This window comes from Elephas maximus, chromosome 1, assembly GCF_024166365.1.
Source record: "Elephas maximus indicus isolate mEleMax1 chromosome 1, mEleMax1 primary haplotype, whole genome shotgun sequence".
Taxonomy (NCBI): Eukaryota; Metazoa; Chordata; class Mammalia; order Proboscidea; family Elephantidae; genus Elephas; species Elephas maximus.
This window is the reverse complement of record NC_064819.1, coordinates 218371408-218395288: the sequence shown is the minus strand read 5'-3', so window position 1 is coordinate 218395288 and position 23881 is coordinate 218371408. Positions and strand designations below refer to the sequence as shown.

The following is a 23881-nucleotide window of genomic DNA, read 5'->3' as shown; positions in this document are numbered from 1 at the left end:
CAACCCATGCGCAAGGGGATCAGATTGTGGTAACCCACAGGGTTTTCACTGGATGAGTTTCACAAGTAGATGCCAGGCTTTTCTTCCAAGTCCATCTTAGTTTGGAAGCTCTGCTGAAACCTGTTCAGCATCATAACAACATGCAAGCCTTCACTGACAGACGAGTGGTGGCTAAGCACGAGGTACTCTGGTGGGGAATCAAACTCGGGTCTCCTGCATGGAAGCCGAGAATTCTACCCCTAAAACACCACTGCCCTCATTTTCTGTTTGCCTGTCCCTTAAAATTCATTCAGTTGTTATCTCCTAAGAAAAAACCTTTCTTGACCCTTCCATCCTGACTGTGTTGGGTGTCCTTCCTCTGTGTTCCTAAGCACCCTCTACATTCCTTTACACAGCTCTTACCACACTGAATTGTCATTGTTTATCTACTTCCCCTTTGTATCGTGAGCTTCTTCAGAATACAGCATGTATATTTTATCTCGGCACCTCTACACACTTGCAAGGTACTCCCAAAAGCGTCTGTTAAATATACACTTTAAATATCCTCAAACTTAGAGCCTAACTGCTTATTGGCATTAAACTTACTGAATCTGCAATGTTGGAGAAGGCGCCCCAGGCGATTCCAGGACAAGACCAGATTTGGAGAACATTGCCTAAAGTAGTTTGAAATCTAACTGTTGTGCTATTCTGATACTCTGTCAGCATGTTTAGCACACCTACCTATATTTCTCACTGTTGCTGTTGTTAGGTGCCGTCGAGTCGACGCCTACTTATAGCCACCCTACGTACAACAGAAGGAAACACTGCCAGGTCCTGCGCCATCCTCACAATTGTTATGTTTGAGCCCATTGCTGCAGCTCATTAGCTCTACACATTTTAAGAATTTTGATTTAAACTCTAAATAGGCAATCTCATGAGCCATTAATTGTGTATACTACTAATTGTTTGTATTGCTAATCTTACTATCAAACCATCTAACAATTTGTTTCCAAATGCAGTATATGATTCTACTTCAGAGGGAACACTTAATAACTACAAATTTACTGAGCGAAATTGTACCTTAACTCTTGAAAGCTACTTGACAACTAATTCCTTTAACTTTTAATTATTTCTCTCATGTCTGTCTTCATCACGAGAAAGGATCCTTGAGACCACCACTCTAATATCAGTGCTTAACACTAAGTCCAGACACATATTTATTAATGAATTAATAATGACTGATTTTTATGAAACTCTATATCAAAGTTCTAAGATTCTTAGTTTAAATTATAAATGTAAACAATTGTTATCTAATACGAATATTCTAATGGAAATGCAATTACAATATTATATTTGGTATCAAGTTGTCTATAATTCACATAAAATAAAAGTTGAAAGTTTATAATAGGTTGATCTGTATACACGGTTAGAGTGAAAAACAAACTGTGAAACACTCAAAATACAATGAGTTCCTTCTAAGTATTTTTAGCTATTAAATAAAAAGAAATAATCAAAAATGAAGGTCTTAAATAAAAAAATTTAAACACTAAGAGTTAAATTAAAAGTAGTCTTCTAATCCTATAATATTACCATCTAGATCAGTGCTTTTCAAACTTTCTGTGGTCAAGAACCATATTTTCAAATTTTCAATTCGTTGCAGACCAATGCTTTTATAAAGCTCACTGAGTGTGCAATGTTGTGACCATGTCAAACAGTATCAAAGCTTGTACACTCTTGCTCTTGCTCTTGATTTTCAGACTCATCTGTCTCAAACCAGACAGTAGATGAATGCTTCATAGACCACACTTGGAGAGCACTAATCTAGAAGACAACAAGTTGAGCCTTCTAAAGATTCTACTTGACTTACACTATCACTTTTGGGGGAAATGTGAGGATGTCTTTGAGGATCTCACCACCAGATCCCATATACCCTCATACTCTGTGGTGTTCAACCTGAAGCCACATAACTCTTTACCTGGGCAAATCTGGGTAGAAAGGCTGACTGGTCCCGAGAACTACTCTTTGACAAATACAGAGAACTACTACTTAGTTAGGACAAGTTTTCTTCAGGGACCTTTTTGAGCTGAATGAGGAAATAACAGGACAGCATATGAATAAATCATTACGATAATGAAGTAAAGAGCCCAGGCTTTGGAGGCAGACATCCTAGCTCTACTACTTTGTATCTATAGAAACTAACCAACTTTATCTATCTAATACTTTCTTCCCAAATTATTTCCTTTTCAGTCTATTCAGTTCCAAAGGCTTCTTTTCTGCCATTAATCACAAGGTCTCCCGAACCCCAAAATTTGTGTCTTATTCTTCATGATGACACATAATTGCTTTTTTTTTTAACCTACTGCTGAATTCGCTGAATACATATTCTAAAGCAGTATTTCCCACAGGGAATCCACTCAATTCTTTTTGTTTCTTTTAATGTCCTACTCCTTGGTTTGTGTTTGCAAGGACACTAATAAAGTACTATCACAAATTAATCCTTCCTACCACACAAATCTGATCTTCCTTCTGTTATCACTCTATCAATCAATGTTTCATGTAGCACAGGGCAATACTTACTTACCCTGTCCTATAAACACTTATTTCTTGGCTTCAAGGACAATATTATCCTGGTTTTCCTAATTTTTTGCCTGCTTAGAATCTCCTCGCCATCCTTCTTACCTCCTTACTTTGGTACCTTTCATGATAAAACATCAGTGCCTGGAGCCTTGGCTCTAACTGATTCTGAGCTGGCAAGGAACAATTCTGTATGTGGTCCTTTTACTTATACACAAGCAAGATTACTTCCATTTTAGTAATTATCGCTGACTAAATACATATCAAAGGCTCAATACATGTCAACCTTTAAAAAAAAGTTAACAAGAAAAACTTGCCAGTGATATTAAAATGTATTTGTAAAGACTTAATAAAATATGGAAACCCTGGTGGTGTAGTGGTTAAGTGCTACAGCTGCTAACCAAAAGGTCGGCAGTTCAAATCCACCAGATGATCTTTGGAAACCCTTATTGGGCAGTTCTAACCTGTCCTATAGGGTCGCTATGAGTCAGAATCGACTTGATGGCAACTGGTTTGGTTTTTTTGTTTTTAGTAAAATATGTGAGCATATAGTCAGTTTTAACTTAGTAATGAATTGAAAATTATATAGAGAAGAGCTTAAAAATAGGGGATGGAGGTACTGGAAACCTTAGCGCTTTAAACTAACAGAAGCCATGAATAAAACTCAGTCTTGGGTATGTACCTGTATAGCTACTAAATAAGGTGTTCTAACATCAGCAGATCGAGTTATCAACCTAGGAGTCACAGTTTCACAGTGATGTAGAATTACAGCACAAGGCTACAGTAGTCCCATTTCCCCAAAAAAGTGATTAAAAACAAAAAAAAGCAGGTCTGAAGTTAGACTAGATGGTTGGTAACCTCACTACTGGCTATTTTCTGTATTTGACCATTTGCTGCACACAGGGTTATTCTCTAGTTTATTATATATTGTAGACAGAGATCATCACAATAGTGTTAAGGAAATTCAAATCAAATGTTATCTTAATATGAAGAAAGCAAATGATATTTTAAGATTGAAACCTTTTGAACTACTTGGTAAAAGTAACATGAAAATAGAGGTTATCTGATGAGGCATTTTAAATTTTAAGAGTCCATGGACTCAAAGAGATCTTCTCCTATTAGGTGCAAATGAATATAAATCTGCCCATGAATTCTTCCTGAACAGGTATAAGACCAAGTGCCATGAACACAAAGGGATCCCAAAAAATCTAAACCTAGACTTTATGAAATTAGAATTAAATGTGGAACATGAGAGTGATCTACAAGGCTCTCCAGCCTCTGAGTAACTGGGGTGATTTGCATTAAGTTATCCAGATTGTTATAGGCAACTAACAACAACAGAGGCACAGAAGGATCTCCTAACTCTCAGTTAACATTAGTGTGATTATACTGAATATAACAATGCTGAATTTAAGAATACAATCTGATAGACTAGCAAATTTAACAGAAGATTCACTTCTTGATACACTGAGGGACTTGGGAGTCATTAAGGACAGCCCCATGTTATCTGAGAATCCTGTGTACTGATTTTGAGAGCTAAAGCTCTGGAGTCAACACAGGTTCAAATTCCAGCTCTGACACTTCTTGGGGCAAGTTACTCAAGACTCAATATCTACACCTCTAAGTGGAGATGATAACAGTGCCCATTTCACAGTGCTGTTATGAGGGTCATGAAAGAAAATCCATCTAAACTGCACAGCAGAGTGCTGGCAAATAACAAATGTTCATTTATTTTACCTACTAATTTCATTCTTTTCAGTGTTGAGTTCAAGACTGCAGTTTTGGCGGGTAATACAGAATAAATAGTTGTTAGGGCGATCTGTGGGTATGAGTATGATCATGAGGATTCGTGGTTGATGTGAACAGGGAGTAGTTTTTATTAAAAAGGAAGTGTAGTGTGGATAAGAGTACAAGTTAATTAAATATGAGCTCTGCCACTTATTACCTGTATGACCTCCAGTAAGTTACTTAACCTCTTTGTGCTTCAATTCCCTCATCTATAAAAAAGGATATTAATAACACCTGCATCTCAGGGGTGTTGTTATGGTTAAATAAATTAATATTTGTAAAAACACTCGAAATAGTATCTGGCACATGGTAAGCACAACATAAGTGTTAACAGCTGTAGTTATTAAAGAACAACCTACAGTTAAGGAAAATACCCAAGAGTGAGCCTGTGCTCTGGGAAAACAACAATCCTTGTGGTTAGGGAACTTCATTTTTGGGCTTCAGACAGTTAGGATTCTATTTGGAACCAGGCTCTGGAAGCAGGGAGGGAAACTCAGTGGTAACAAGTTTGCGAGTAATACTAAAATAGCCTTTTAGATATTTTCAGAACCAGCATACCTCAAATGTACTCTAGGTTTTTATTATAGTCTGTGTTTTTTCACATTTTTATGTAGGCAATCCATGAATGGCTTTTAGAACACAATACAAAATTAAAATGTACGAAATAATCTTACCTTCTAAATCACTTGAAAACAACTACAGTCTCCATGGAAGGAAACAAGCTAACACAAAACCCCAGCAACTTTTCCTTAAAGTTATCATAGGAGAATGTGTGTATGACAGGGGTCAGCAAATTGTGGCCCGCTGCCTGTTTTTGTACAGCCAACAGTTTGCTTGTTCAGTAAAAGCCTGCTTTGTGAAAGCAAAATAAGATACTATTTTAGATGTTTGTCAGAAGTTATCAAATACTGTTTTGAGACAAGTGGTATGTGAGATAACTGGTTTAGAAAGTATGTTCCAAGTGCGTTTTATATATTAGTTTAGTTAATCCTTATAACTCTATGAGGTAGACACTATTATTATTCCCATTTTACAAGTGAAAAAACTAGCGCAGAGAGCTTGGTAGATTTTCTCGAGATATCACAACGAGTGAACAGCTGAGGCAGATGGTTTTGTTCCAGAGACCACACTCTTAATTCCTCTGCTCATTAGCCACGGCACTTCACCTGGGTCACATTAGTTTCTCAAGGAAGTAACTTTAACAGAATTGACTTAACATTTAACTTTTTATTAAGATCTGGATACATAAAAAAATAGTTGTATATCTTTAATAAAACTGCTACTAAAATGTTATATTAATTACATTGTCACTGTTTATGTAAGGGAAAAATCTGGTCTCTCCTGATCTAATTTATTTTATTAGAAAATAAAAGCTATTTAACACCTTGATTCCATTTTTGTCAGAGTTTACTTGTACCTGAGTTAAACTATACAATTATCATCAACACACAGCTTTTCACAACCGAGCTTCCTATACGCCTGCCTATCTTCTTGGAGCCCTGGTGGCGCAGTGGTTAAATATTCAGCGGGTAGCCAGAATGTCTGCAGTTTAATTCCACCAGATGCTCCTTGGAAACCTTATGGGGCAGTTCTACTCTGTCCTAGAGGGTTGCTATGAGTCGGAATCGACTCGATGGCAACGAGTTTATCTTTATGTTCCTCACATTCAGCAACACTATGCTAAGAGCCTGGACAATTAGAATTGAGACAGATATGTTTCATGCTCTCATGGAACTTATTTAATGGGCGAGACATGCATTAAACAAATAACTTCATTATTAATGACCAAGTATAAGTTCTCCAAAGGAAAAGCACAGCATGCCTTAAGGCTGTACTCTTGGGGGAGCTAATACAGTCAATGAGGTTAGGAATAAGAAATGTCACTTGACAATTATGCTAAGTTATAAGGGATGACAGGGAATCTATCTAGAAGGATTTCTAAGCAAAGAGAAGAAAATGTAGAAGATTCTTAGGAGGAAGGATAGCTCTTCTAATAAAATGTGGCCATTTGCCAACAGGAACTGACAGAATACCTTTCACTCGCACCTGTCCACGACACTTGCTGGGAACAGGAAAAACAGAAGGTGAAAGCTGCCTAGCTTACTTAATAGAGTGATGCTGTTCCAGGTGGAAGAAAGTAGTGCAGCAGTTCTCAATTTTGGCTTCACATTAGAACATGGGGAGCTATCTTAAAGAATGATCATTCAAAAACAGCTGCAGCGGTATATCGACAGGGAACTGCCAGAAATTCAGGCTGGTTTCAGAAGAGGACGTGGAACCAGCGATATTATTGCTGATGTCAGATGGATCCTGGCTGAAAGCAGAGAATACCAGAAGGATATTTACCTGTGTTTTATTGACTATGCAAAGGCATTCGACTGTGTGGATCATAACAAACTATGGATAACACTACGAAGAATGGAAATTCCAGAACACTTAATTGTGCTCATGAGGAACCTTTACATAGATCAAGAGGCGGTTGTTCGGACAGAACAAGGGGATACTGATTGGCTTGAAGTCAGGAAAGGTGTGCGTCAGGGTTGTATTCTTTCGCCATACCTATTTAATCTGTATGCTGAACAAATAATCCGAGAAGCTGGACTATATGAAGAAGAACAGGGCATCAGGATTGGAGGAAGACTCAATAACACCCTCCATTATGCAGATGACACAACCTTGCTTGCTGAAAGCGAAGAGGGCTTGAAGCACTTACTGATGAAGATCAAAGACCACAGCCTTCAGTATGGATTACACCTCAACATAAAGAAAACAAAAATCCTCACAACTGGACCAATGAGCAACATCATGATAAACAGAGAAAAGATTGAAGTTGTCAAGGATTTCATTTTACTTGGATCCACAATCAACCGCCATGGAAGCAGCAGTCAAGAAATCAAAAGACGCATTGCATTGGGCAAATCTGCTGCAAAGGACCTCTTCAAAGTGTTGAAGAGCAAAGATATCACCTTGAAGACTAAGGTGCAACAGACCCAAGCCATGGTATTTTCAATCACATCATATGCATGTGAAAGCTGGACAATGAATAAGGAAGACCGAAGAAAAGTTGACGCCTTTGAATTGTGGTGTTGGTGAAGAATATTGAATACACCACAGACTGCCAAAAGAAAGAACAAATCTGTCTTGGAAGAAGTGCGGCCAGAATGCTCCTTAGAGGCAAGGATGGCGAGACTGTGTCTTACATACTTTGGACATGTTGTCAGGAGGAATCAGTCCCTGGAGAAGGACATCATGCTTGGCAGAGTACAGGGTCAGCGGAAAAGAGGAAGACCCTCAATGAGGTGGACTGACACAGTGGCTGCAACAATGAGGTCAAGCATAACAATGATTGTAAGGATGGCGCAGGACTGGGCGGTGTTTCGTTCTGTTGTGCATAGTGTCGCTGTGAGTCGGAACCGACTCGATGGCACCTAACAACAATAATATCTTAAAGAAATGGGCCACAGAGAGACAAAGAAAGGACCTTGTTTAGAATACTAAACGCCCTATTCCAGGTGAAAAAGAAATTCAGAAACTGAAGGCAACTGTTAGAAAAGGGTGATCCTATGAACCTATTTAATAGTATCTGCAAATACTACAAAAGAGTTTTTTTTTTTTTTTTTTCATTTCTGATCCTGTGAAAGGAAAAGTATTGCTGCCATGTTGAAGAGACCGGGAACCAGTACATATAAACATTATACAGCGGATATTACTGGAGAAGTGGAGCATAGAAAAAAATTTTCCCTAGACTTTTGCCTTTGATATTAATCAGCATTTGTTAAAATGAGTAAATAAGAATTCAAAAGACAATTTGCAATATTAAATATTTAAACAACTTACGCTATATTAAAAACAGTTTGTTTTTTATTTCCTTCCTTTTAAAAAATTTATTTTTCTGTCACGCTTTTCCTATTTAAATTCCTTTTACACAGGACAAGTGAAACAATAAGAGTCAGTTGGTGATAGGTAATGAAAAGCAACGATTTATAGAGTTTATTATGTAGTAGGCACTGTACAAAACGTCACAACACTTAATTTCATCTCACCACTTAATTTCTTACAACAAGGTTTTGACCTGTTACTACATCTATGTCATAGATGAGGGAGCTGAAGTACAGAGAAATCAATTCAATAGCATCCCTGGGTAGCGCAAATGGTTAAGTGTTTGACTACTAGCCAAATGGCTGGCAGTTCAAACCCACCAAGAGGCATCTCTGAAGACAGGCCTGGTGATCTGCTTCCGAAATGTCACAAGCTTGAAAACCTTACAGGGCAGGTCTACTCTGCACACATGGGGCCGCCATGAGTCAGAACTGACTCAATGGCAACTAACTACAACACATCTCCTAGAGTTCATTTCATCTACTGCCTGAACACTGTACATCTGCGAGTCCCAGATGGCTACAAGAGGATCAAGGAAAACAACAGCAATTTTACATTTCTTTAGCTTAGTGTCTTTTCTCAAAGGGCTGAGTTGAATTAGACTGGGAAAAGAAGAAACTAAAAAGAGTGCCAATTCTCTTCTCCTGCCTGGAGGGAAGATGAGATGAGAGGGTGGAGGGGGTTAGAAGCTGGCGAAATGGACACGAAAAGAGAGAGTGGAGGGATAGAGCGGGCTGTCTCATTAGGGGGAGAGTTATTGGGAGTGTGTAGCAAGGTGTACATGGGTTTTTGTGTGAGAGACTGACTTGATTTGTAAACTTTCACTTAAAGCACAATAAAAATTATAAAAAAAAAAGAGTGCCAATTCTAAAAACCGCTATAGCACTGCTTTCAAAGCTTAGTGTGCCTCAGTATCTCCTTTAAGTCTAGGTAAATCATAGATTGCTAGGCTCCACTCCCCAGAGTCTCTGCTTCAGTAAGGCCTGAAAATTTGCATTTCTAACTAGTTCTCAGCTAATGCTGCTGCTATAGGGACCACACTTTTAAAACCACTGTGCTATAGTACATAAATTCAAATTCACTCTCTGTAATTACACAGTTGTAGGAGGCCTGGTGGTGCAGTGGTTAATGTACTCGGCTACTAACCGAAAGGTTAGTGTTTTGAACCACCAGCTGCTCTACGGGAGAAAGATGCGGCAATTTGCTTCCATAAAGATTAGGGCCTTGGACACCCTATGGGGCAGTTCTACCCTGTCCCATAGGGTCGCTGTGAATAGGAATGAACTCAATGGCTGGTATGGATTTTTACAGAGTTGTACTAAAAAAAACTACACACTTTTCCTAGAAAATTAGAACATAAATAAAATGGTTCCTTTGGAAACCCTGATGGCATAGTGGTTAAGTGCTAACGCTGCTAACCAAAAGGTCAGCAGTTTGAATCCTCCACGTGCTCCTTGGAAACTCTATGCGGCAGTTCTACTCTGTCCTACAGGGTCGCTATGAGTCAGAATCAACTCATTGGCAACAGGTTTGGTTTGGGTTTTTGGTTTGGTTCTTAAAGTAGAATTTTCAAAGTAATCACAATTTTTCCTTTATGATATTTTAAATATAACATGCGATATGAACAAAAATATACATAAGCTATATAAATTGCAAAAGCCATATAACTGTCATTTCTAACTCATATAAGTGGCATTAAATGTCTTCAAATACAACTGGCAAATGTCCCTTAATATTAAACTGCATTTATTTTTGTAATTGCCAAACACTGATGAGATTTAATTTTCTGAAGAATACATATAATGTTCAAAATTAAAATATGTAAGTATATAGGACACTTTTTAAATATTTTTTCTCCATCGTTTCTTCCACAATTTTCTCTAGTAAAGAAGCACTACTGTTACTGAAGACTAACCTAACAGACGCATTAAGTCTGACAACAGAAATACTTAACACTTGCCAAGATGTACAGTAAAACTACTGCAGAACAGGGAGAACATAGAATTATTTTACCCTATATTTACCAACCTCAGTTGTTCTGTTAAATAAGGAAAGCATAAAATTTAAGGCTGGGCTAAACCATTCTAAAATAGGCCTTCAAAAACTACCATAAAATAGTCTTCCATGCCATCCAAAAAATTATATACAATGAATACTGGCAACGAGTTAAAATCTTACCCAGATCTAGTCGTTTTGAATTCCACCTTGAGGATAGGTTTGCATGGTTCTGGCTTCTTCCCATCCTTTAACTGTTTTCCTAAAATATATTTCCTGCGTTAAATTCTAAAATTCTAAATTTTCTAAATTCTTACATTGATAGTTTACAAAATGAAAATGAAATCTACCAGGTAACATTTTTAAGTGATTTTGAAAGACATATTTAATACAAAAAAAGGTATTTTTAAGATGATCGAACAAAATTACTGTTTGAGATTCAGTGTTAGTGCTGGAAAGCAAATAAAATAAATAACTTAGTAACATTTATGTAATAAAATTATAGTAAGATAAGTGATACATAGTCTTCCCAATGTTCTTAACTGCAGATAAGCAAAACAGGCTTTCCATTTGCTAAAAGGATTCAAGCTTTAAAATAAATAGGTTTGAAAAAAATCAAAGCTGCATTTTCATCCAAGTGTGACAGGTTGTCATGTTAGAAAATTCATTTATAATTTATTCACCTAAAGTAAAATCCATCAGTTTTGATGTCCAAAAGATTGCTAAACTTCTGTCTATAAAAGGTGTCAGGAAATCATTTTGTCAAAAAATTTTGATTATTTTAAAAAATGCTCATTTTTCTTACTTTTTATCTCTACATGTTTATTGTAGAAACTCACCCAGGAGCCTCTAGAGAAAACTCAGAAAAATATAATGAAAACAAAATATCTACTTTCCATTGCCTAGAGATTAATCATGCTCAATATTATATTTCTTCCAATTTTTTAAATATATTTAAATCTATATAGATAAGGTGATAGATAAGCTAAATACATATGTATATACATATTGTATATAACACAGCAACAGCTCTATTTGTATATAAAACATACATATATTAGTTATATATAAAGATATGTGTATATAAATACATATATGAAAAATTTTAAAAATCTTTTTGGGTTTAACAAAACTGGAATCATGTCCATGAAATATAGCTTTTTAAAATTAAGTTATATAAACATTTCTTCAGGTTATAATAATCTTCAAAAACAACTTTTAAAGACTACAAACACTCCTTCTTATAAATACACCCCAATCTAACAATTCCTACATTTTCAGACAATTAGGTTGTTTTCAATTTTTTTTGCCATTTTAAGTAACTCTGCATTCTTCTAAATATGTCATATCAAGCCACTCCTCTGCTCCAAATCCACTGGCTTGCCATCTCAGAGTGAAGTTTTTACTATAAGGTATAATGTAAAGTACAAGTGGCTATTTACCTGCAAGACAGTAAAACTTATTCCAGAAATTCTAATTCAGAAATTTTAGAAGACTAAGCACTCAATTACTAGCCAAAAGTTTGGCAGTTCAAACCCACCCAGAGACACCTTAGAAGACAGGGTTGGTGATCTGTTTCCAAAAAGTCACAGCCTTGAAAACCCTATGAAGCAGTTCTACTTTGCACACATGGGGTCATCATAAGTCGCAATCAACTAGACAGCAACTAACAACAACATGTACTTCCACTACATGTTGGCGTTAGGGTGACCTTCCCAATTAATTAAAGCCTAAAACCCATTAAAAAACCCACTGTCTTCTAGTGTGGACAGAGTAGAACTGCTCCACAGGGTTTCCAAAGAGTGGCTGGTAGATTTGAACAGGAGAACTTTTGGTTAGCAGCCATAGCTCTTACCCATTATAAAAGAACAACATTATTCAACTACATAAAAATTAAAAGCATTTTATGTGGCAAAAGTTACCACAGTCAATAGATAACTTTGGAAAAAGCATTTGTAAAGCAAATGACAGACAAAAGTGATATTTCTACTATATAATAAAGCACTTTTGCAAGGTGACAATTTTTAAAAAAAACAATTCAATGGAAAATTGTGTAGGGTAAATGAATAAACAATTAACAGAACAGCAAATCCAAGTGCCCAGCAAAGACACAAAAATTTACCCAAATGCACTAGCAGAAAAATGTACATTAAAGATCTAATGAGACACCATTTTATATCATCAGACTGGCAAAAAGTAAAATGAGTTATAATATCCACTGCTGACACAGACACTGAAAAGGGGCACTCACGGCTGTTAGAAATATGAAGTACACAGCCTTTTTGAAAAGCAGTTTGAGGACATCTATTAAAAATCCCATAACTGACTGCAGTTGAGTCAACTTCAACTCATAGCGCACCTATAGGACAGAGTAGAACTGCCCCATAGAGTTTCCAACGAGTGCCCGGTGGATTCAAACTGCTGACTTTTTGGTTAGCAGCCACAAAACTTAACCACTGCACCTCCAGGGCTTCCCTATTAAAAACAGGAATACATAAAACTCTTCAACCTAGCAATTCTACTCCTATGTATTTCTTCCGTAGAAACAAAAATGCCAGTTCCTACCACATATGTATAAGGATGGTAACTGCAGTATCATTTGTAGTGATCAAGAACTGAAAACAAAGTGAATTCCTATTAACTTGGAGTGGCTGAATAAATTGTGAAACAATTGTTGGCTATTACAGGGCCATTAAAATTAAAGAATTAGAGCTATACCAGTACCTAAGGTGCTGCTGAGAAAACCAAGATGCAGTAAAAATTGTATAATTCTATTTTTTGTTAAGCGATGACCATAAAAAAAAAAATCTCATATGTTTGTATGTGTGTATGTGAATATATGTGATTTGAGAAATAAATATATTGTGGAAGAACACCTATAAAATTTTTGACAAGGCTTACCTGGAGGTGCAGGAAAGGAGATGATTTGCGAGGGAAGGTTGCTAATATGCGGGAAGGGTAGGGAGAGGGGACTGGTAAGATTTCCTTTACGTAAAATGATGCGTATGTGTGTGTGGACATGCAAAAACTATCAGTCTTAGGATCTGTCATCCTCCCTTTGATTTTATGCTTAAAAAGTTCTTCCCCACACCCAAAGCATAGAAATACTTGTTTAATTTCTGGTAACTTTTATAATTTCATTTATTACATTTGATCATTTTATGAAGTATATTTTGATATAAACGAAACAAAAAAACTCATTGCCATAGCGTTGATTCCAACCATCATGTCCCTGTGTGTGTTAGAATAGGACTGTGCTCCATAGGGTTTTCAGTGACTGATTTTTCAGAAGTAGATAGCCAGGCCTTTCTTCCAGAGCATCTCTGGGGGGGTGGGATTCAGGCCTCCAAACTTTTGGTGAGCAGTTCAGTGCGTTAACTGTTTGCACCGTTCAAGGGCTCATTTAGACTTACTAGAAAAAGGCTATAGCCAGTCTCATTCTTATGCCTTTATGGGTAAACTTTTTTTATTCTCCTGCAAGGGTGTTAATAAGAGTTGGTTAAAAAATGTGGCAGTTTTTGTATTGGACTCCTTTATTAATTTTGCTTGGTAAACCAATGAGTCCTTAAATGAATAATTTCTTTTATAAGGATCAACATAATACGGAAGTCCCCAGGCTGCAGAAAATTCCACTGCAGCTTGCTTGGCTGGCCTTGCAATCTGCGTCAGAATTGCAGTTCCTTTGCTCCCCAGCCTCACCATTTTCCGTACCATTGCTTGGCAATCTGCATCAGAATTGAAGTTCTTTTGCTTGGCCTGCCCCCTGAAAATCCTGGTGCCTGCATGGTATGATTGAGTGTTGCTGACATAACTTGTATGAACTCCCTACTAGTAATACCCCTTAAAAGTAACTATTTTCCTCGCCCGCCCGCGTGAAGCAGCCTTGGAGGCAGCAGCGCCCATTGCTTCTTTCCTTTCACAACGAAATAAAAGGCACCTTTATGTTCTCCCACCTCGGCTTCTCGTTGTTGGCCAATAGGAGTCACTCAGAGCAAAACCTGGGGCTTCCACCCAGTAACAAACACGAAGCTGGTTCCTATGAGGCAGAGGTTAAAGATGTCCCAAATGCCCAACTTTTCCAAGCTGCTGTACCACTCCATCATCTCTAATACCAACTACTCCCTCTCCCTTCAGTATTCTCCCTCCGGTCTTTGGGTTCCCTAATTCACTGCAGTGTCTCACAGAACTCAGGAACCATATAAAGGAAATGGCTCACATGGTTGTGGAGGCTGGCAAGTTCCAAATTCATGGGTCAGGTGTAGGCTTCTCCCTGGCCCTCAGTCTCTGCCCAAAGGCACTCAGCTTTCTCTCTCCGCAGGCCAGGAAGCCCACTATGCTGTCTCTGTAGGTCTCTGCTGCCGGTCTCTCCTCCCTTGGTGGTGGTGGGGTCTTCCCTCTGCTCTGGAATTGTCTCTTTTAAGGCAAAACTGACCAATCCCCTTAAACCTGTTTGCCGTCAAGTCGATTCTGACTCATAGTGGCCCTAGAGAACAGAGGAGAACTGCCCCATAGAGTTTCCAAGAAACTCCTGGTGGATTCGAACTGCTGACCTTTTGGTTAGCAGTCATAGCTCTTAATCATTACGCCACCAGGGTTTCCCCAATCCCCATGGTGGGCCACAATGATCTTATTTGCACAGCCCTGCCCAATCACCTGGGTGGGAGTTACAAAATCATGGTGAGAAAGGCCATACTAAGTAATTCATCACACTGCAGTCCTTTTGATCAGTATACTCAGGTATTTTTTTTTTTTCAACTCAAGTGTTTTTTAAATTGTTACTGATTATTGCTACCAGCCCAAACCAAACCAAACCCACTACCATTGAGTCGGTCCAGACTCATTGCAACTCTGTAGGACACAGAACTGCCTACAGGGTTTCCAAGGCTGTAAATCTTTAAGGAAGCAGACTGCCACATCTTTCTCCAGTGGAATGGCTGGTGGGTTTGAACAGCTGACCTTGTGGTTAGCAGCTGAGCATTTTTAACCACCACGCTATCAAGGTTGCTTACTAGTCCAGAAAAGTTAATTTATTCATCTGTAATCCTAAGCATTTTCTAAATCATATCAAGTAATAAGGCCCTAGCTACGATTTTATAAAGCATATATAAATTAAAGAATGTTAAAAAGATCATGAGATTTCACCACTAGGCGTCATTTTACTTAAGTGTTTCATCCCTGGGGAGCAAAAGTCTGGCCTTGTTCTTTTAACTGCCTGTAAAATGCATTCCTTAACAAGTGACTGAAAAGATCTGGTTAATCACAACACCTGCTTCCCTGTCACATCTGATTACTTCTTGCCTCTTAGGATGTCCTGCTTCCCAGCCCCTAAACCATCCAACGACAATGAACTGGTCTAACACTTATTGATTCTAATTATGAAATTTCATTCAGGTATGTCTACTTCTTCCATTTCCTCAGTCACAAATGAAATCTTCATTTATTGTTTATCAATACAATAGCTTCCTAAATGGCACTAACAGCAAAGCGATATTTCCAAAAAGTAAATATTACGTTTCTTACTGAAAATCATTTACTCCATCATGCAGTTCAAACTTTTTAGCATACTATGAAGTCCTTCATAATCTGTCCTCTGTATACTGTTCAATTTTCATTTCCTGGTATTTACCCAAAGGAGTTTTAAACTCTGGTCACATTAAATTACTAGCAGTTTCCAAAGAACACCCTGTTTTGGGTTATGTTTTTCTGCCTTTGTACTGATTTAGGAAATAATATTGGAGTCATTATTCCCCATCCTTGAGCATAGAGGATGTGACCCAGCTGAAGCTGCGCTCACAAGGACTCACAAGGTCACATCAGCTGGGCCCTGGGATAAAGACAACAGATGGATAATCTTAGAAAATATCTTTTAGGGATCTTTCACATAAGCCAGAACACGAGACTTTCTACTCTTATCTTTTTCTGTTAAAATTTAGTGAATAGAAATTTGTTGGACCAATGAAGATCCTCCTGACTGTCCTTACTGAAACCTGTACCTACGATTGTTAAGAAAGACAATTCAAAATGTAGGACCACAGTTTCTAGCCAACCTGTGAAAAGGTGAAGCTTCCAATGGCTTTGCCCATGTGTAATGTTAGGAGTCGGGCAGACATGGCTGTGGCAGCAGGCTTGTCCGTTTTCCCATTCTTGCCTACTCTGTAATATTTCCTTGGATTTGGGCAAAAATTAGCTCTGGCAGCATGCTTGTCTGCTTCTCAACTTTTGCCTTTTTGAATATATGCCGAATAAAACTTTCTTTCTGCTTTACTAAACTTTGTGATTTTTTTTCCCTACGACAGTACCTTCTGACTGAAATAACCCTGCCTTGTTCTTTTCTATCTCCTAACGCTACACTCATCCTTTAAGACCAAATTCATATATCCTGGATTTGTGAAATATTCCTATACCCTTCACCCAAAAACAGAGTAACAACTTTTATGTTTCCACATCATGTTATGTATGCCTTTATTAACACTTATCACAGTGAGTTATAATTATCAGTTTATAGGTCATTTTCATTCACTTAACTATGAGCTCTTTGAGGGCAATCTATTCCCAGCATTTAATCTCTGGCACACAGGAGTTGCTCAATAAACATCTGTTGAAGAATGAAGGTGCATAACAAAATGAATGAAGATCACCTACAAAAACAATTGCTTTCCAAGTTTTTTATTTTTCCTGTTAGACTGTAGAGCACATTTTCACAGTTAACTGTTGTTATAACACAGCAGTTAAATTCTCAGTCTAGAGCTGCATATCCAACATCGTAGCCACCAGACACATGGGCACTTGAAATGTGGTAAGTCTGAGTTAAAGTGAGCTATAAGAGTTAGGATTAAAAAAAAAAGTGAAACATATTAATTTGGTAGATTGATTCTGTGTTGAAATGATATTTTGCATGTATTGGGTAAAATAAAATTGATTAAAATTACTTTTACTTTTTTTTAATATGGTTACTAGAAAGTTTTAAATTAAACATGTGGTTCACATTCTATTTCTATTAGATAGTAATGGTTTCCAGCTGCTCCTTGGAAACTATGGGGCAGTTCTACCCTGTCCTGTAGGGTCGCTATGAGTTGGAATCGACTCGACGGCACTGGGTTTGTTTGTTTTCTTTTTTTCGTTTTAGTAATGGTCTAGAAAACAATATGACTCAAGCTAGAGAGCCACATTGCCAATAATACTAGTCTCAAATGGGGAGGATAGCATTTCTTCATTAATGAGTATGAAGATAAGAGTTCATTTACAGCTAGACCAGGGATGCCTAGGTATCTGGTTTTTTATTCTTAGCCAACTTAATGGCAGTAGAATTTATGATGTGCTCTTTAAGCTCCAAAACTCTTCTGTGGAACCCCAGGGTCAGTTGTTTTATTGATGGTTGGCAACTGGTCTAACTGGTTTGATAAGACAGGCCTCCCTGAGTTTCTTTGAACTCTTCAGAAACCTAGATTCCTTGCACATTTCTTGGTGGTTGCAGCAAGAGATTCAGCACAAACCTTGTGAACAAATAAGTGCCCATGGGGAGTCTGCATACAGGATGCCTCTCAGAATGCTTACTTGCATTCTCTTTCTCCTGCTACACCATACCCTTTACCTTTAAATAAAAGCCTTATTTGAGTATTCTATGTGGAGCCTGGTAAATCTTTTCAAATATATAAACTGGGAAAAACTTGTAATGAACTGGATAAAGAACTGAGGTAAGGTTTTATTATTTATCCAATGTTTTATGCTTCAGATGAATCTTAAAAGTAGACTAATGGAATACTTCGTATGTCACATTCTGTAAAATATTGTATTAAGTTGACTTTTACTTAGGTGAATTTTATTTTTCTTTCAGTGATCCTTAATAGAATCAAAGTTTCCCATTCTTGATTTACTCCTTGATAAGTGGTTTGATTGCATTGAGAATGAGTTCCAGAAACTAAATTTAAAATACCATTTTCTATAATGGACATCTGTTGGTTTTGACTGTCTAGCATCCTTTGGGAATCATTTGATTTTCCTGAAGCTGACCATCACTGAGCATCTTACTCGGCAATGCATCATCCCCGTCCAGGAATACAGGGAAGAATATGGAGGGCCCTGGTGAAAGCAAATTACATAACCATGATGACTGCTTCAGGATAAGCTATGTGAGCCATGTGACCTGAGAGTGGAGATGCCCTAAATCTTACAGGGCTTGGCCACAGCAAGGAAAGCCAGGATAAGGTCCAATTTCTCTTTCCCCTAGTTATGTGATACAAAAAACTAGCACAACAGGTTTCTCTACTGGTTAATAAATACGAGTACCTCAGTAAAACAAAGAAGGAAATGCTCCATGACTTATGTTATCTGATTTAAGCTAAAGGTTGGGGTCCTGGCATTGTCTTATAACCACCTTGTGACTATGACTCAGGAACACATGATTATGAGTTGACCCCAGCCGCCATGCTGTCAGGTAATTAAAACCCAGAACTAATCCTGTAACCTTTTTAACCTGTAATTATGTACATATTCTAGTCATGGTCCCTTCGCTGCTTCTGTAGTCCCACCTACGATAGTGATTAATTGACCTGCTACCAATCACAACCTTGTAATGATTTTATTTGTACTCTACAGTACATAACGGAACCCTGGTAGTGCAGTGGTTAAGAGATCGGCTGTTAACCCAAAGGTCAGCAGTTTGAATCCTCCAGCTGCTCCTTGGAGACGCTATGGGGCAGTTCTACTCTATCCTATAGGGTTGCCATGAGTTGAAATCGACTCAACAGCAAAGGGTTTTTTTTTTTCTTTTTTAATAGTATATAATAGACACCATAACTGTGATTCAGTGGATTCCTTTGGCCTCTGTACTGGGTACATGCTGATGGTCTCCCTCATTCAAATGATTGTCTTTGTCTTGGCTTAATAATAATCTCTTGTGGTTAAATTTGAGTCTGGGTTCTTCTTCCCCTATGACATTTTTGGCTATGAAGATGGGATTCAAAGCCGTCTTCCCTCAGTGGGACCCTTGAGGGACCAAGGAATGGAGCAGGTGCCAGCAATTGGGCCTTTTGTGCCCTACTGTTTCCAGGGACCACAAGAGCCCTGAAAAGTAAGTGCTCTTGGATCTGAACCCCATAATTTACAGCACGGTTTTCTGAGATCTTTCATTACACTTTTTGTTGTGTTTTTCTGTTCAGTTTCTCTTAGACACTTTGGTAAGCTTTCACTTGTTTGTGTTGCCTAAATTTGAGCATCTTGGTTGAAACAGAGGTGAATCTACTTGAAAGAATATTTCTTTGTGGTTTGGGAGAAACTGAAGGCAATTTTTTTGTAGAGGCAGTTTGTCACTTAGATCGTTCAAAGGTGAAGTTTGAGTGCCATCTAGTGATATGTGGTTGTATCTGAAGATTTCTGAAATTTAAGGTTGGAAGTGCTGAACTCTGGTAAACCGAGGAAAGCCCATTTAGCATAAGAAATGACATGCACTTACTAGGGATTAGGAACCAAACCAAATAGCTGGTCTGGGAAATTTTTGAGCTCTGGATTAGAAAAAAGAAGCTCTAGAATAAATCAGCAGGTTAAATGAAAAACTAGTTTCAGGTGCCAAGTAAGAGTTCTCTTTTACTTTCCTATCTGCAACTGAATGAGGTTGCTAAGTAAAAGTTCTCTTTCACTTTCCTATTTGCAATTGAATGAGGTTGCTAAAGGTTTGTGTTCAAACCCCTATGACAGGTTTCTCTTTACTTTCAGGTTGCTCCTGGTTTGAATGACTGCCAAGTTTTGGTCTTCTGTTTCTGTCTGAGACTTGAAACTTTGAGCATTGCAAGTCTACCATCTACCAGACAAAAGCTATGACTCCCCAGGCAAACCTTTCCTTCTGTTTCTTTAAGGGTGCATTTTAGCTTAGCATGCCTTTCTTTTGTTGGCATGTGTTCTTACTCAGTAAGATCGATGTCATCGATTGAATTTGTCCCCCCAAAATATCTGTCAACTTGGCTAGGTCCTGATTGCTAGTATTGTATGACTGTCTACCATTTTGTCATCTGATGTGATTTCCCTATGTGTTGTAAATCCTATCAGTATGATGTTAATGAGGTGGATTAACAACAGTTATATTGATGAGATCTATAAGATCAGATAGTGTCTTAGGTCAATCTCTTTTAAGATATAAAAGAAGCCAACAGAGAGACAGGGGGACCTCATACCACCAATAAAGCAGTGCCGGGACAGAGCGCGCGTCCTTTGGACCCAAGGTTCCTAAGCAGAGAAGCTCTTAATCCAGGAGAAGATTGACAACAGTGACCTTCCTCCAGAGCCAACAGAGAAAGCCTTCCCCTGAAGCTGATGCCGTGAATTTGGACTTGTAGCCTACCAGACTGTGAGAGGATAAATTTCTCTTTGTTAAAGCCATCCACTTGTAGTATTTCTGTTGTAGCAGCACTAGATGACCAAGACAATTAGGGATGCCACTTCTGGCATGAACTTACTGTTTTCCTGCTTGCAAGTTTAGGTTAAAGTTTGTTTGACCTAGGTCTGGTGCACATTTGAGGTCACTCCTCACACTGTGGCATTCTGGAAGTTACTTTAAGGGATGAGAGACCCAAAGTAATGCTGCTCCTTGCAGCCTGGGTGCAAAATTTGGTGTTGTGGAAGTTACTTTAAAAGGTGAGAAACCGAAACTAACGTTCCTCACAGCTGTTTTTTCTTTTTCCTTACTCACTGAACACACATGAACTAAACTCTTGGGGGGGGAAAAAAACAAAGGGAGGGGGTGGCAATACCAAAGCCCTACCGTGACAACTTCTGTTTTGTTTTGTCCTGAGAGCTTGCCTCAGTTACTGCTTTTCATTACACTCAGTTTTTATCTTGTCTATCTGGGCCTTTAGTAGCTACTCAAAAAAACTTTAATATGAATTAGTCTATTTTAAAAATTGCATTGAAAAAGGACAGTGTATTTTAATTAGCATAACAATGCTTTAAAAAGGACGAACCAAAAGCCAAACCAAACCTATTGCCCTCAAGTTGATCCCGACTCATAGTGACCCTCGGAGAAGAACTGCCCCAAAGAGTTTCCAAGGAGCTCCTAGTGGATTCGAACTGCTAACCTTTTGGTTAGCAGCTCTTAACCACTACACTACAGGGGTTTCCTAAAAAGGACAAATTATTCTAAATTACTCTTTAAGTGTACAAAAGATAGGTTATGAAAATATAGTAACTTCCTACCTATGGATGGTGTTAGTAAATAATATTTCTTCAAATAGTTTACTGTAATTATTTCAATAATAAATAAGTGCTTGTAAGTCCAAATATTTCTAAAAATTAATAGAGGTAAATTTATTCTAATGAAGATTTTTATATTCTGTAATATGTCAGTCTGTAATGCAAAACCATTCTAAGTAACTTACACTAGATATTACATGAAATATGTTTATTTAAAGAAAAGGTAATTTCTGAGAATCAATGATTCATTTTTACTAAAAAGCTTTGGTATTTACTGGGTAAATAAAAAGTTGTAATAAAGAAAAGGCAAAAATCGCTTACCAAGAGATTAATGAAAAAAAAAAAAGGTTCTGTTACCTTTTGTCTTTCAAAATACCAAAACCAGCTTAAAACATTTGAAAATAAATTGGATAAACAATTTTTGTCTTAAACGACAAGCCAAAACATAAAAATTACAGAGACACACCTAAAATAAAATGGTAAGGCTTTAAAACATATATAGATTATTTAAATAAAGTTTTTTCAACAGTAGTTATGTTTTGATATGTAAGATTGAAATAATTTCCAAAGCCTGTACGTGAGTTACTAACATTAAATTAATACCCAAGTTTATGCTCTTGTTTTTATGCCACAGAGGGAAATACATATATATGTAATTTTAAACCACAGAGATATTATTTAGGTCTAATATTAGATAAACATGTTGATTGTTATCCCCTAAAGAATTGTACAAAAGATATAATCAAAGTTTTTGTTGGCCTGGCTAAAATTTGACGAGTTAATTTATGAGATTTTGAAGAACATTTAGTATCAAATAACATATAAAACTAGGTTTCTCATTGTTAATAATAAAATTTTCTTTGATTACTAGGTTAAAAGTTAATTTATTTTTTATATTATCTGCCTTGAAGACAGGAGTATGGCTTCTTATTAAGAAAACATTCCTGAGTCAAAACAAATCTGCATGCTTCTGAAAAAACTAAGGTTTTTACATTTAAAATCTTTGAGTTAAAATAACTTAAGTATTGGTTATCAGTGATCTATATCAAATTCCTGACAACTTTCAAACTTCATGGAAAGTTGCAAAAGATTTATTTCTGTTTTATAAAAAATAAAAACGGTTTATCTAATATGTTATGAATTACATAAGTGTATTATCAAATCAGAAAAAGTCTTAAATTTTCTTTGAGTTAAAATTTATGTACGTAATACCAAACAGGAGCCCTGATGGTGCACTGGTTAAGAGCTATGGGAGCTAACCAAAAACGTCGACAGTTCGAATCCACCAGCTGCTCCTTGGAAACCCTCTGGGGCAGTTATACTCTGTCCTATAGGGTCGCTATGAGTTGGAACCAATTCAATGGCACTTAACAACAATAATATTAAACAATAAGCACATGATACTATGCCATAATTTTATTATTTCAACTGTTAACTTGGTTACAACTGTTTCTTCTAAATCTAGCATCATCAAGCCAATTGTTTTAGTAAGAGAATTTGTATCATATGCTTATAAAGTTTTTGTTACCATTCAAATGTTTAGCTTAATATATTCTTGATATATCTTTAATTATATGGCGCAATATCCCAAATTATTATGTGTTATATCTGAGGATATTTGAAAATAAAGTTAATCACGTTTAGAGATATTTTTATCTAAAGTTTTTTATTTAAATTTATTTGGCTTTACATTATTCTTGTAGATAATTCCCATCAAGCCATCTCACTTAAAAACAGTTTTTTTCTTTTCTTTCCCTTTTTAGTCTACATCTATATTTCAATAGTGCAATCATTTAACTTCTATTTTTGTACTTAAAATAGGATGAGAAGATGTCATAGCACATGTCAAAATTCTGACTAAACATATTCGGAGTGTTTTAAATAATTCTGCCTGTAGACTCCAAGAAATCAATGCTAAAATGACTATAATAAGTAGTTCTTCAAAACCAAATGGCCCTCCCTTATGTTATTTAAACAGACTCTAACATTGTTAAATATTTTTAATATTTAATTCAATACTCTAAAGAATGTTTTCACAGGTTAAAAGAGCTTTTAAGAACCAAAATCCCGAAATCTGCTTGTTCCAGGGGTCTACATATATATAGACACACACGTATTTAGAAAGACTTCAATTAAAAGATTCCTGGAGCCTCAGTGAAGAGGGCCATATGGAATTGTCTGCTAAATTACAGAAAGTTAAGACCTGGTGGCACAGTGGTTAAGAGCTATGATGAAGTAAGGTTGCTAACCAAAAGGTCAGCAGTTCAAATCCACCAGCTGCTCTTTGGAAACCCTATGGGGCAGTTCTACCCTGTCGTATAGGGTCACTATGAGTTTCTTTGGTACACTTCTCTCAACTGAAGAAAACTGTTGGTCCTACTTGGATTGTTGTTTGTTGTTAGGTGCCGTCGAGTTGGTTCTGACTCATAGCGACCTTGTGCACAACAGAACAAAATACTGCCCGGTCCTGTGCCATCCTGACAAT

At 37.2% G+C, this 23881-nt stretch overlaps 1 protein-coding gene across 4 annotated transcripts in view; it reads right to left on the bottom strand.

Annotated features, from left to right (window-relative positions):
• The window catches only part of STXBP5 (syntaxin binding protein 5), a 207520-nt gene that overhangs the window by 96989 nt on the left and 86650 nt on the right, over window positions 1–23881 (bottom strand). For all 4 annotated transcript variants that reach the window (XM_049903167.1, XM_049903181.1, XM_049903176.1 and 1 more), the window contains exon 9: window positions 10399–10477. In XM_049903167.1, coding sequence (XP_049759124.1) covers window positions 10399–10477 — 79 coding nt within the window. The remainder of the gene's footprint in view (window positions 1–10398; window positions 10478–23881) is intronic.